General features: G+C 37.8%; 1 protein-coding gene and 1 pseudogene across 1 annotated transcript; one reads left to right on the top strand and one right to left on the bottom strand.

The window, feature by feature from the left end:
- Nucleotides 1-5307: 5307 nt before the first annotated feature.
- On the bottom strand, nt 5308-6363 carry LOC110885537 (rho GDP-dissociation inhibitor 1-like). The gene is made up of 3 exons (XM_022133241.1): nt 6172-6363; nt 5482-5548; nt 5308-5384 (listed from the first exon to the last, which is right to left on the bottom strand). The coding sequence occupies exons 1-3, from the start codon at nt 6334-6336 to the stop codon at nt 5308-5310; spliced, it is 309 nt and encodes a 102-aa protein (XP_021988933.1). The 5' UTR covers nt 6337-6363.
- A 2412-nt stretch (nt 6364-8775) lies between these two features.
- On the top strand, nt 8776-12064 carry LOC110885548 (annotated as a pseudogene).
- The last annotated feature ends 655 nt before the right edge of the window (nt 12065-12719 follow it).

Below are 12719 nucleotides of genomic sequence, written 5' to 3'. Positions count from 1 at the left end.
AAGGGAGCTCCATCCATACCATGAATCCTACGTGTCGCTTACATAGCCTAATAAAGTCCCTAGGGGGCTCCAACCACACCCTCCAGTCTTAGCAGTTATTTTCATGCATGTTCATAGCACAATGCCTTGGCTATTAAAGGGTGTGTATGTATTTATTATAATTTCATTACTAGTTATAGCATTGATTAGCATTTATTAGAGCTTTCAATATAAAGCCAGTTTAGAGTAGAGAACTGTGACAGCCGCATAAGCACTTGTATCTTTTGTTTTACATGTAATGCATATGGGTGGAGGGTATAAGGAGCGGTGAGTGGTGCGGTGAGTTGGAGTCACCGATCGGTGACCACCCCCACCTGTTTGAGTTATGCGGTGAGTTGGAGAGAGTGAACAAAAATCGGTGATTGTTCACCGATATGATTGAGAGGAGAGGAGAGAGGATCACTCAACCAATTAAGGTTTTTTTTCATTTTATTTTAATTGGGGGGGGGGGTGTTTGACCATACCTAGTGATTGAGTGTAAAATGGGGAGTAGAATGGGGAGTTGACATGGCATAATATTATTGAGTAGGATTTCACTCAAACACCCTAGGGTGATTGACTATACCCTCCACCCTAAGACGGTTATGTAACCACCTACCCCATTCTCTTTCTAACTCTAATTATATTTGTCAAGCAATACGTGCAAGTACATAATGCGATTCTTGCGGTTATATACTTAAAATTTGCTATGCAATGAACGTGTCCCTAAATAGTCCGTATTAATTGTTAGGATTGAAACACTCGATTAAAAGGTTTCTTTATATTTAATTTATACTACTAGTTTTAACTATGGGTGGCAATAAAAACCCAAACATGATATTTTTGGTTATTTTGGGCCTTTTTTAAAAAGTAAATAAGTTAGAATGGGCTGGGGATTTATTTAAGATGGGTTAGGATGGGTTTTAAAATACCCATCTAAATTTTAAGATGGGTCAGAATGGGTTTTTACTCTCTCACCCTAAAACACGCATTAGACTTGAATGGGAACGGTACGTACTATCTCTCAAACCTCGTCATCAGATCCCTAAATCACCATCATCATCTGATTTCAAACCTCATCATCAGATCCCTAAATCACCATGATCGTGGATTCAACCCTAAATCACCATCATCATCTGATTTCAAACCAGTGATTATCGTTTCTAATTCTTCCTGTTTTCACCACTAACATCAGAACGGTACGTGTTTCAGTTATTTCGTGTTGTGTGAATTTGTTGTTGCTGTCATTGTTTTTGTCTGTGTTTCAGTTGTTTCGTGTTGTGGGGAATTTGTTGTTGTTGCTGTCATTGTTTTTGTCTGCTTGATTTTTCTTTTAGGACTTTGAATTTGTGCTTTGACATTGTGTTGGGGCATGCTTTATTTTGGGGGAATTGGATGTGAGGTGACTTCATATGGACTTACTATTCTAACGATTTAGATTTCTACATGAACAAATCTTACCAACTGGCAAGAATGGTCTCACACATTTGATTCAGGTGAAATATTTTAATTTTAATTTTAAACGGGTGAAATATTGGTGTTGTTTTGATCGTTATTCAGGTGGACCCTGTGTTGTTAAAATGTTAGATATTTTAGTGTAATCGGGGATTGACTTGGTGATCAAAGCGAATAATAATACACATCAAGCAAGTTAGGAGGTGCAGGAGTGCACGCTTGTTTGAGTTATTATTATTCGAAGTGTACGGGCGGAGCCCGTACTCTACGGGGGTTCCAAGGGGGCAGCGCCCCTGGGAGCAGGCCAAGGGGCGGCAGAAAATGGCAGAAAATTGCTTTAATAAAAATGTGTCAGAAAATTTTATTTTCTGAATTTTGCCACATTTTCGAAATGTTTGAAACAATGGCAGTTAAATGGCAGTTTTGTCCTAAAAATAGAGTTACCTGCCATTGGGCAGTTACACCCCAAAACCCAATTTCGTATTCAGTTTTTGATCACAATTTTCTGGTTCATCAATTCTCACAAACAACATACACTAGTTCAATTTCTCGAAATCAGAGTTGCATCCGATTGAATTATTCGGGTGAACCACCGAAATAATTTGATCTGAGAGTGATTACATGCCTCTCTGATCATCCGGCAATCTGAAAATTCCCCAACAAAAACGGGGTGATGATGATGGGTTAAGAGCCAAACGTGTGCAGGTCATGAAGGTCGGGTTATTATGTGTTCAAGAGGTCACAAAGCTTCGGCCCAAAATGTCTACGGTCATCATAAAAGTCAATACAAAAAAGTCGACTTCTACTTTTTAATAGTTAGTTGATGTTTAGTTTTTTTTTTTGGTAAAGTTAATGGCTAATTTTGAAACGAACACGAATCCCGTAAGTTTGTTAATTGATATCTGATCGGACACTTCAGTAGTAAGTCCTCAGCTGGATGTCACCTGATCGGACAGCATGTTCGATCGGGTAGCACTCCAATACGTCGAACGAGTTGAAAATCGATTAAGGGTTGAAGCATAGTATCTCATGATCCGATGAGTAATGTTATCGAACAGCTCGTTCGATCGAACATCACTTCGTTCAATACTATACATCATGAATTTGTCAAAGTGTGGGGCCATGTGCTAGCCGATCGGCTGGCCTGGTCGATCGGCTGACATGTCCGATCGGTTGGGCTGTTCGTTCGAACAGCCTGTCCGATCGGTCAGCATCCTGACCTGGTCGGCCTGTTTGTCTAACACTTGGCTGTTCTGATTGTTTGACGTTATATCGAGGTAGGTTGACAACGAGATGAACCATGGAACCTTCGTTCTTACTTGTTTCCCCTGCTCGGACAGGAATCACCCAAGTCCGGCCGGTGAACGGTTCGGAACGGAGTTTATAGGTTTAACCCGAAATCGGTGAATCTCGTAGATAGAATCCGAATCTTGAACCACTTGACCATTAGAATGATTGGTGAGTTGGCTCAAGTTCCGTTTCTACCGGTTTGAAGGCATTGAGTGTAAAAGAGTTGAAAGAAAGTTGGAAAATCCATCTTTCAATCCTTCACACTATGTAAATGTTCAGATCTGTGGTAGATCTTAATGTTTTTATATGGAAATCGGCTAGATCCAAGTGATTCTTGGTGGATTGAGGCCAAAACATGAAGTTCTTGAAGAACACCATGATGACATCATCCTAGAATGCTTAGATCTTGATGATTTCACGGTTAGAAATCAAGATTTGAAAGATAGAAAGGTGTAGGAGTGTGTATTGATCAAGAAAGTACAAGATTTAGGATGAAAACTTACCGAAATCGGAAGAAATCTAAGAAAAGAAGGGGAGCACGAGCTGGTCGGTCAGAGGGTTTCCAAAAGTGGAAAGAATGACAATGACAGGCCTATTTATAGGCTTCCCAAAGAGGAAAGGGCTGGCCGATCGGCCAGGCATCCCGATCGGACAGCCTGCTCGATCGGACAGTCTGTCCGATCGGCTGGGCTATTCAATCGGCTAAGAGCCTAATCGATCCACAGCCTGTTTCGAGTGTTCGGCGTGACGATTTTTGATATTTCGATTTCGATTGAGGACGATACGCGTACAATAGAGTTTCCTATTCAAATTACTTTTAATCCCAACCACTATATCTACATACAAGCATCTACATTCCATATTCGATTTCGATTGCGTTCGATTGAGTTTCGAGTTTCGATTCGATTGATCACCACACATAGCATAAAGTAAACACGCACAAGTAACACATAAGGCACGCACACACGTAATATAACACCAAATTCGCATAGTTCGAGTTTCGAGTTCGGTTGATGATTCGATTAGCTTGATTATTGATTGGTTAACTTTATCGCATTGTTACTTCCTACTATTCACAGTCGAACAGCGTTTCGCGTCGATTAAACATTCGATTACTTCGATTCCTTGGATTGACAACACTTACTCCACATAATACGAAACATAAAATAGACTATTTACAGTCAAGAAGTCAAACTTGACTTGGACTTTGACTTTGACTTTGACATTCGAAAACACGAGGTGTTACATAACCAAAACACGGACGTACATGTTATGATAGAGAAATATTCGACTTAGTGCCCCGCAACGCGGGCGGGGCAAACCCCTAGTTATAAACATTTATACCTAGTGAAGCAAATTACAGTTGTGTCCTTAGGTCCTGAACAAAACACACAGGAGGAGATAAAGATCATGTTTTTTTGACCTGCAGATGTGAATAAGTCACTAAATATGGTTGACTTTTTTTTATATATATATATATTTGTTTGTTAGACTGTAAGCTTGTAGCCCCTTGCAAATCTTGGAAATTGATGTATTGATCAACTAAACCTTTTTTTTAATTTTTTTGATTTTTATAATTTTTTTTGATTTTTTATATGTTTTTTTTTAATTTTTAAAATTTTTTAATTTTTTTTATTTATTTATATTTCTAGCCCATCATGCCAGTGGCGGACCCAGAATTTTTTTTCATGGGGTCCGAAATTTTTTTTCATATATATATATGCATGCATTTTGCCTGGGCCGGGTCGGCTCGAATCGGGTCAGATCATATAAAAAATCCATCAAACCAAATTTTATTTAATCAATAAAAGTACACCAAACGTTATTATAAGTTATAACAAACCCACATAATAAAACGTAGTTGTTTAGTTTGAGTTTTCTATCTATAATAATAATAAATAATTAAATATTAATAATAAAATTATGAAAAACCAAAAATAATAAATCCTAAACTAAATCATATATATTAACTTTAATAATCAATGATGTAAGTGTGTACGACAAAAATAAGATACTACATATAAACTAAAATACTAAATCAATAAACAAGCAATAACTATAATCAATAAGAAAAGATAAAAGCAAAAATGACCAGTTCCCATGCAACACACTGTTGGGTTTGGGTGTTTTGTTTTAAAGCAAAAGCCCACAACCATTCCATCCTGTTTTAAAAAGTCAAAGTCAAACACAAATATCACACCGTTTCATTCTCTTTTCTCTATTCTCAGTCGCCTTTTGAGTTATCGGAGCACTTCGTCGGACCATCCTTGCACCGCCACCGGCCACCAATGATGTAGATCTGGGGAGTTTACACAGTTCCGACATGTTCAAGGGGTGCGATTACAAAATTCCAAGGGGGGCGATCGAGATTTTACCGGACGTATAACACTAAAAAAAGGAAATTTAAGGGGTGCGGCCGCCCACCCACACATACTAGTAGGTCCGCCCCTGCATCATGCCCAAATCCATCTTGATAAAAACCCATCTTGACCTAAACCCATCCTAACCCATTTCTTAATAAACTCATTCTAACCTAAACCCATTCTAACCCATACCCATCCTAGCCCATAACCCAAACCTACCCAACCCACCCATTTTGCCACCTCTAGTTTTAACTACCTCTATTGATTAACAAATAAAATTACTCACTCGTGTGTCACCATGCATATGTCGTCATAACGCATGCTATTAAAATCAAAGAACGCGACACCTAAATACCTGCAACCTCATTGACATCAACGCCTCCAAGCAGCTGCTCCTTCCACCTCCTCAAGCTCTCATCATCCTGAAACAGCACACACAATTAGATGTCCCAATACCGACATTTACTTATGAATAGTTTGATTTAGGTTGCATTTTATTTGTAACTGGTCAAATATAGAAGTTCCAAAATGGACGCTTCGTAGGGTAAACTTAACATTGACCCATTACCCAACCAGTCTTACCACCTCTACACATAATCTAGAACATAAAAATATAATAAAATGTTTTGTTTTTTTTGGAGTTAAATGCCATTTTAGTTCCTATGGTTTGGGCCATTTTGTCAGTTTAGTCCAAATGTTTCATTTTTCTCCTGTGGGTCCAAAAAGGTTTCACCGTTGCCATTTTAGTCCACTGGGTTAACTTCATCCCTTTTTCTGTTAACCAGAAGAGCAATTCAGTCATTTTATATATAATTCTATTAACTAGAAAGACAATTCGGCCATATAAAATGACCGAATCGCCCTTCTCGTTAACAGAAATAATGGATGAAGTTAATCAAGTGGACTAAAATGGCAACGGTGAAACCTTTTTGGACCCACAGGAGAAAAATGAAACCTTTGAACTAAACTGGCAAAATAGCCCAAACTACAGGGACTAAAATGACATTTAACTCTTTTTTTTTTTTGGGAACAAGAAGCTAATAACCTTATCCTTTTCAAGATGCTCTCTAATGCTCATCTTGGGGCCCAATTCTATATGGGCCTCTTCATCTTCATCAGTTGCATAAAAAGAGCTTTCACTAGGCTCTGTACTAGGAACCCCTCCAGATTCAGAGGCATCATCTTTTGCATCATTTTTATCATCACCCATCTTGTTTTGGGATCTCAGAACAATGTGAAATCTTAAAGAACACCCACAAAAAATATGATCATTAAATAGTTAGTTAAAATATAATGAAACAACATATTTATAAAAACAAATCAGTCAAAAAATTTTTGCAAGAAATTCAAAACCCAATTGAAAAACACAAGACAAACTTGGATATGTCGAAAAGATTGCTAAAGGGTGTTTGGATTCGTGTTTAAATTAATTATATTGTGATAATAAACTTTGAGTGTATAGGTAAGGTTGTGTGTAGCGGTTGAGCCCCTTCACGCCCCACCTTCAAATAGAGGCAAAACAAAAAGAACAGATCCCCCCCCCCCTCCGCGGCACCCTCGTTATGGACTCATGGAAAGGGAGGAAGCCCCTTGGGTGGTGACGTGGAAGGCTTTCACAACCAGTCTAAAAGTAATCAAACGATGTTAAAGGTGCTATAATATTATTCTTTGTTTGCCAAAAAGAAGTGACTAATATTATGATTTTCAGATTATTTGTGATCGAAGTATAAAGTTTCAAGAAAGATTGAAATGATGAGTACAAGGAATCTATTCTTTGAAAATACCAATCAATGGCTACAATGAGATGAACAATAAAGATTAAATATCCTCTCAAAACTTGCATAACATCATATATACTTGGCGAAACTCAATATCAAATATAACCGAATTCTCACTTCCCTTAAAACTTACATTATATAGCATGAGAGTTTGAAGTATAAGAAAAAGAGGGTAAAATCGTCATATTATAAATTTATTTGATGAAGCGGGTAAATTTTAAACTTTAACGACAAAAATGTGTATATTATAACTCTAAAGATCAAATATTTTATCGTACAAAAGTTACGAATGGAATGGAAAGAGTAAAGTGCCCGGATAGTCCCTGTGGTTTACCCAGATTTCACTTATAGTCCCTATATTTTTAAAATTACAGCTATAGTCCTCAAGTTTTGCAAATTCGTTCCCGGATGGTCCCTAACGTAAATGAGGGTTAGTTTTCTCAGTTAAGTGGATGTGAAATGACAAAAATACCCTTATCATTATAAAATAACAATTAAATCAATAAAAGAGTTAATATATAATTTAGGTGTGCACCCCGATCCCCCTAACCACCCCTCGGCATGGATGGCGGTGTATCACCCCTCGGCAAAACACCTCCCCGATGGGGATTTCGGTGTGCACCCCGATCCCCCTAACCACCGCCTCCACCCTCTGCACAACCACCTGCAAATCCACACTCCCCCATATGACACCTCATCCATCCCACAATAATCTCATCTTACCAACAACACAAAACATACACCAGCCATTCATACACCCACATTCATTCCCTTTTCACTAATTTGTTAGTTTCTGACGGAATCGTTTTATTGTGTTGATCGCCTCTTCTCTTGTCGCTCAACTCTCCGTTCGCCGGAACTTTCTACCGGAATCCAGAGGCTCAAAGTTAAACATCAATTCATTCCGCGTCTGGATCTATCAGATTGAGATCGAAGTTCGGCCATCGAGGTGGACGGATCGTCAATGAAGCACAGGAAGCACCAGTACAAGGTTAGAATTGTTTTATTATGTTGATTTTTATGAAATTTGTGCTAATTTCGGTTATCTTATGCATTCTAGACCTTCTGTAGCGAGCAGGACTCTCGAATCTGAACCAGGTGAAGGTAACCGATTGGCTCTCGTGATCGAACATTGATAACAACTTTTTATTAGTGTGAATGGGCATGAATTGTTGTTAATTGGGGGTGCTGTTCAAATTGAGCATATGCGTTTTGGTCTTGTTGTGAAAAGATTCAATCTTTGTGGGGTGATTTGATAATATCCATGACTTTACTGCAAGTTTGGGTTTTTGTGGTAGTTGATTTTGGGGTGATGATGTTGGAGAAAGAGTGCTGGTTTTAATGGTCGAAATGGAGAAGAAAGGGTGGTGATGTGTGTTTGTGGATGGATAGGTGGGGCACACCGCACATGTATATTTTAATCTTGAGTAAACTTTCGTTTTACTCTCTGATGTTTTGGTTTTGTTGCCAGTTTGCTCCCTGCAGGGAGCAAAATGGAAACACAAACAATTTAGGTGGAGTTAGAGGCGGGGAGCAAACTGGCAAAAAAACCGAAACATCAGGGAGCAAAATGGCTATTTTTAAAGGTTTGGAGCAAAACCGTTAAAGTGACCAAACCACAGGGAGCAAAATGGAAGTTTACTCTTTAATCTTTTAATGTTTTATATGTTAGTTTTTTAATATAAAGGGTAATTTGGTCATTTCATACTCACTTAACATCAAAAACTAATCCCCATCTACGTCAGGGGCCATCCGAGAACGAATTTGCAAAACCTGAGGACTATAGCTGTAATTTTAAAAATGTAGTGACTATAGGTGAAATCTGAGTAAACCAATGGGACTATCCGGGCACTTTTCTCTAATTTGATGGTATGAATGTGAATGCTCTTATTTCACCTTCTTTCTCTTTGCCTCATACTACAAAGGTGCGTATATATGTTCCTTATAACTGATTATGCTTTTGTGTTTCATATTGTTTGGTGTTAATTTGTGCAGTTTGTGAAAAATGTATTGGGGTTTTCATTTTGAGGGAAACTTTGCAGACGAAATTGGCAGGATGCATTTGATTGTGGTTTATTTGACTGACGTGGTGGTGGTGTGTTTCAGAAATGAATTGATCTTTGTAGTGGGTTTAGGATTAGGGTTTAGTGGTGTGACCTGAGAGGCTGAGAAAAAGTTGGTGCGTTTTTCGTGTTAAGATGGGGACCGTAAAAGGTTTGATAGGGGTTTAGGTTAAAAACCAGCGACAGTTTAGACAACCATTGTTTTTGTTTCACCTCTTGAAAGTAATTTCAAGGTTTACCTGTGTATATGTATAAAACTATGATGTTTTATTCTGTTTTAAGGTTTAGTTAACAAATGACAATTGATGTAATGTTCAATGGATAGCTGTACCTGTGCGTTATTTGAGGGTATTGAACCGTGTCACTTGAAGTTTTAGAAAAGCACAAAATAAACTTTTGGTATTTTTCATGTATAGAATTAAGTTGTTAATTATTACTGCATAGCAGAAGGATTCAAACTTGTTGATCACTTGATCAGACCTTTTTAGAGTTCCTTAAGGTTTTGTTTAATAACAAGGATTAGTTTTAATATGAGTTGCATCCGAAATAGCTTGCAAAATTACTGTTAATGTGTTATCGTATGTTGTAGTCTTCTAAGGGAAGGCAAAGATAGTAAGCATTGGATTGGGTCGCAGTCTCCACAACTCATGAGTTAAGCATAGTTATCAACTGCGTCCATAGCGGACGCTATCGTGAATAGCATAGCGACGCGGCCATATGCCGCTACAAGGTACTATGCGACCAAATAGTGACGTCCGACGGCAGATTCCGACGCCGGTGCTGCAACTTCTGCTGCATTACTTACATAACTTTTAAGGGTTATGGCCGATAATCTTGTGATATTTTAATTTTTGCAATCTGTTTCTGTTCTAGATGTCAATTTAAAATTTTCAGGAAGTTAATGCTGTTTTTGGTCATTACAGTTTTACTGAGTGTTATATATCACATATGTGTGTGATGTGAGTACATAAATCATGAGGGAGAAGTGAACAGGGCTCGTTATATGCCTCAAAACCCGTTCATGATTGCCACTAAAACAATCAGTGAAGCAGTTTATGTATTTGATTATATATAGCAAGCACCCGTCTCTAGATGGAGAATGCAGTCCTGAATTGAGATCGCGGGGCCACAAAACTGAAGGATATGGCTTATCATCGAGCAAGTTTAAGCAGGGCCATTTGCTTAGCGGTTCTGATGATGCTCAAATTTGCTTATGGGACACCAACGCAACTCTCAAAAATAAGTCTTTGGATGCTATGCAAATATATAAGGTTCATGATGGTGTTGTAGAAGATGTCGCATGGCATTTAAGGCATGAATATTTGTTTGGTTCATGTAGGGATGACCGATACTTGCACATATCGGATCTCCGGTCTCCGTCAGTTACGAAACCTGTCCAAAGTGAGGTAGGCACAACATTTCATCATTATGAAAGTGATTATGCAATATCAGATTTTCGTTTTTGAACTTTTTTGGGTAGGTTAACTGCTTAGCTTTCAACCCTTTTCATGAATGGGTTGTAGCAACCGGGTCAACAGACAAGAAGACCGTGAAGTTGTTTGACTTGCGAAAGCTCCAAACGCATCTCCATAGTTTTGATTTTCACAAGTAGGAGTTCTTTCATACATTTTATTTGAAGCGTCTTTTTTCATTCTACAACGTCAGTTGAATTGTTATATTGTGTTACCTTATAAGGAGGAGGTGGTTCAAGTTGGATGGAATCCATAGAATGAGTTGATTTTATCTTCTTGTTGTGCTGGTAGGAGACTCCTGGTGTGGGATCTTAACAGGTATGCATTTCAATTGTTCATTATATTGCAATTGTATTTTATGTTTATTTTAATTAAATTGCTTCTAGATAATGGTGTTTACTTTACTTCCACCTTTTTTTTTTTTTTGCAATTTGCATATGCATAAGATAAATTGTGTGCGTATGTATATGGTTTCACACTTTGTGCTTATAAATATTAAATGTTTGTTTACTATTCTTGTTTGAAAACAGGATTGGCCAGCAACAAACAAACGATGATGCTGTAGATGGGCCACCCGAATTGCTCTTTATCCATGGCGGGCATACAAGTAAAATTTCGGATTTCTCATTTAATCCATGTGATGACTGGGTCGTTGCTAGCGTTGCTGAAGATAATATACTTCAAATTATGGCAGATGGCTGAAAATATCTACCACGTTGGTGGTGCGGCTCGAAGAGGCGGGAGTGAATTTGTTGCTGAAGATAATATACTTCAAATACGAGATTGTGAGGAAACTACAAGAGCGAAAGCATATATGCGGAATGACAGGAGATGGTGTGAACGATGCACCCGCATTGTAACGGGCCGACATTGGTATAGCGGTCGCTGATGCAACAGATGCAGCTCGTGGTTTTGACCAGCAGGGCCATCTTTCAGAGGATGAAAATTACACCATATATGCAGTTTCTATTACCATCCGTATCGTCTTCTGTTTTAATATCATATATATTATCTTGAGGAACAATCAACAAAATTGTTGTAGCTCAGTTGGGTGCATACCTCATGCACAGCATGCGCCAAGTTCGAAACCCAGTAAGGGTAACTGTTTATATATCTCTTTTGACCTGCTAGATATTTTTATTCTTCACCTGCTGCTACGTCTTCCCTTTTTTTGTTGATTGCTCCTCCGTCTTAACCCTCACACACACCATTATACCATGATTACCTGATGATGTATCAGTTGCTCTTGCAGGTTGACATAGCTCGCATCCAAGCGCCGACAACGTTTAAGGTGGAGTTTGTAGCTGGATGAATTATCAACTCCGGTAGAATTATCCAACGGAGTGTATCTTGGCAAGACGCTTGACAGAGCCATATGATGCTGCTTCGCAATGTCTGAACCGCCAATTGAGATAAACAGACACAATAATAGTATTTTAGGCTTCCATTAGCCGTTATTTGTACTCTTAAGTGATTATGTTGAGATAAGTCTGTGTAGTAGATTATTTGTCTATAATCACAGCTTTCATATTGAAAAGATTTAAAAGTTCAAATACAGAATTGAGTTTCGAACATACGTTTAGAATATTATTTATAATTTATAAATGCATTAAATATATAATGTCTTGATTTGGTGGCCTTTTTATTTCTTTTCTTTTATACTTTGGTGTGAACTATAATTTGTTGGCCATTAAAAAACATAATAAACTTATGTTATTACACCAATGTGGTACGCTTATTAGAAACTCCTTTTATTAAGCATGTATTCTTTTTATATCTTCTTGTTCACTCAAGTTTACTGTGCAGGTTATAATTTGCTCTAGATAGAAATGGTTCAGAGCTGAAAAACTCAAAGCTTTGACTTCAAAGTATTATCAAAGTAGAAAGAAACCTCTGCAATGTAATGTTTTCAGAACCGGACCGGAGGTCCACCCGGTCGTCTTACGGGGTCAAAGGTCGGACCGGTCCGACCGGTTCGACCGGATTTAAGACCCGGATTAAATGTTAAGATATATTTTTATAATATTATTTTAATTTAGAATTAATAACATTTAATTAATGTAAATGTATAATATTAATTTTAGTTTTATTTTAATAGAGTAAAAGGTGAAGTTCAAATCAAGACCTATTTTTACTTTTTCTGACTTGTTCACCAAACCCTATTCAAACAATAGTTCTTTCTCTTTCTCCTTCATTTACACAACGAACCAACAGCTGCAACTCCAATTTTCTTCTCTCAAATTTCATTTTCTTCTCTCAAGCTTCATTGGAACAACTACA

The sequence above is a fragment of the Helianthus annuus genome, chromosome 7 (assembly GCF_002127325.2).
Source record: "Helianthus annuus cultivar XRQ/B chromosome 7, HanXRQr2.0-SUNRISE, whole genome shotgun sequence".
Lineage (NCBI taxonomy): Eukaryota > Viridiplantae > Streptophyta > Magnoliopsida > Asterales > Asteraceae > Helianthus > Helianthus annuus.
This window is presented reverse-complemented; position numbering and strand designations above follow the sequence as displayed.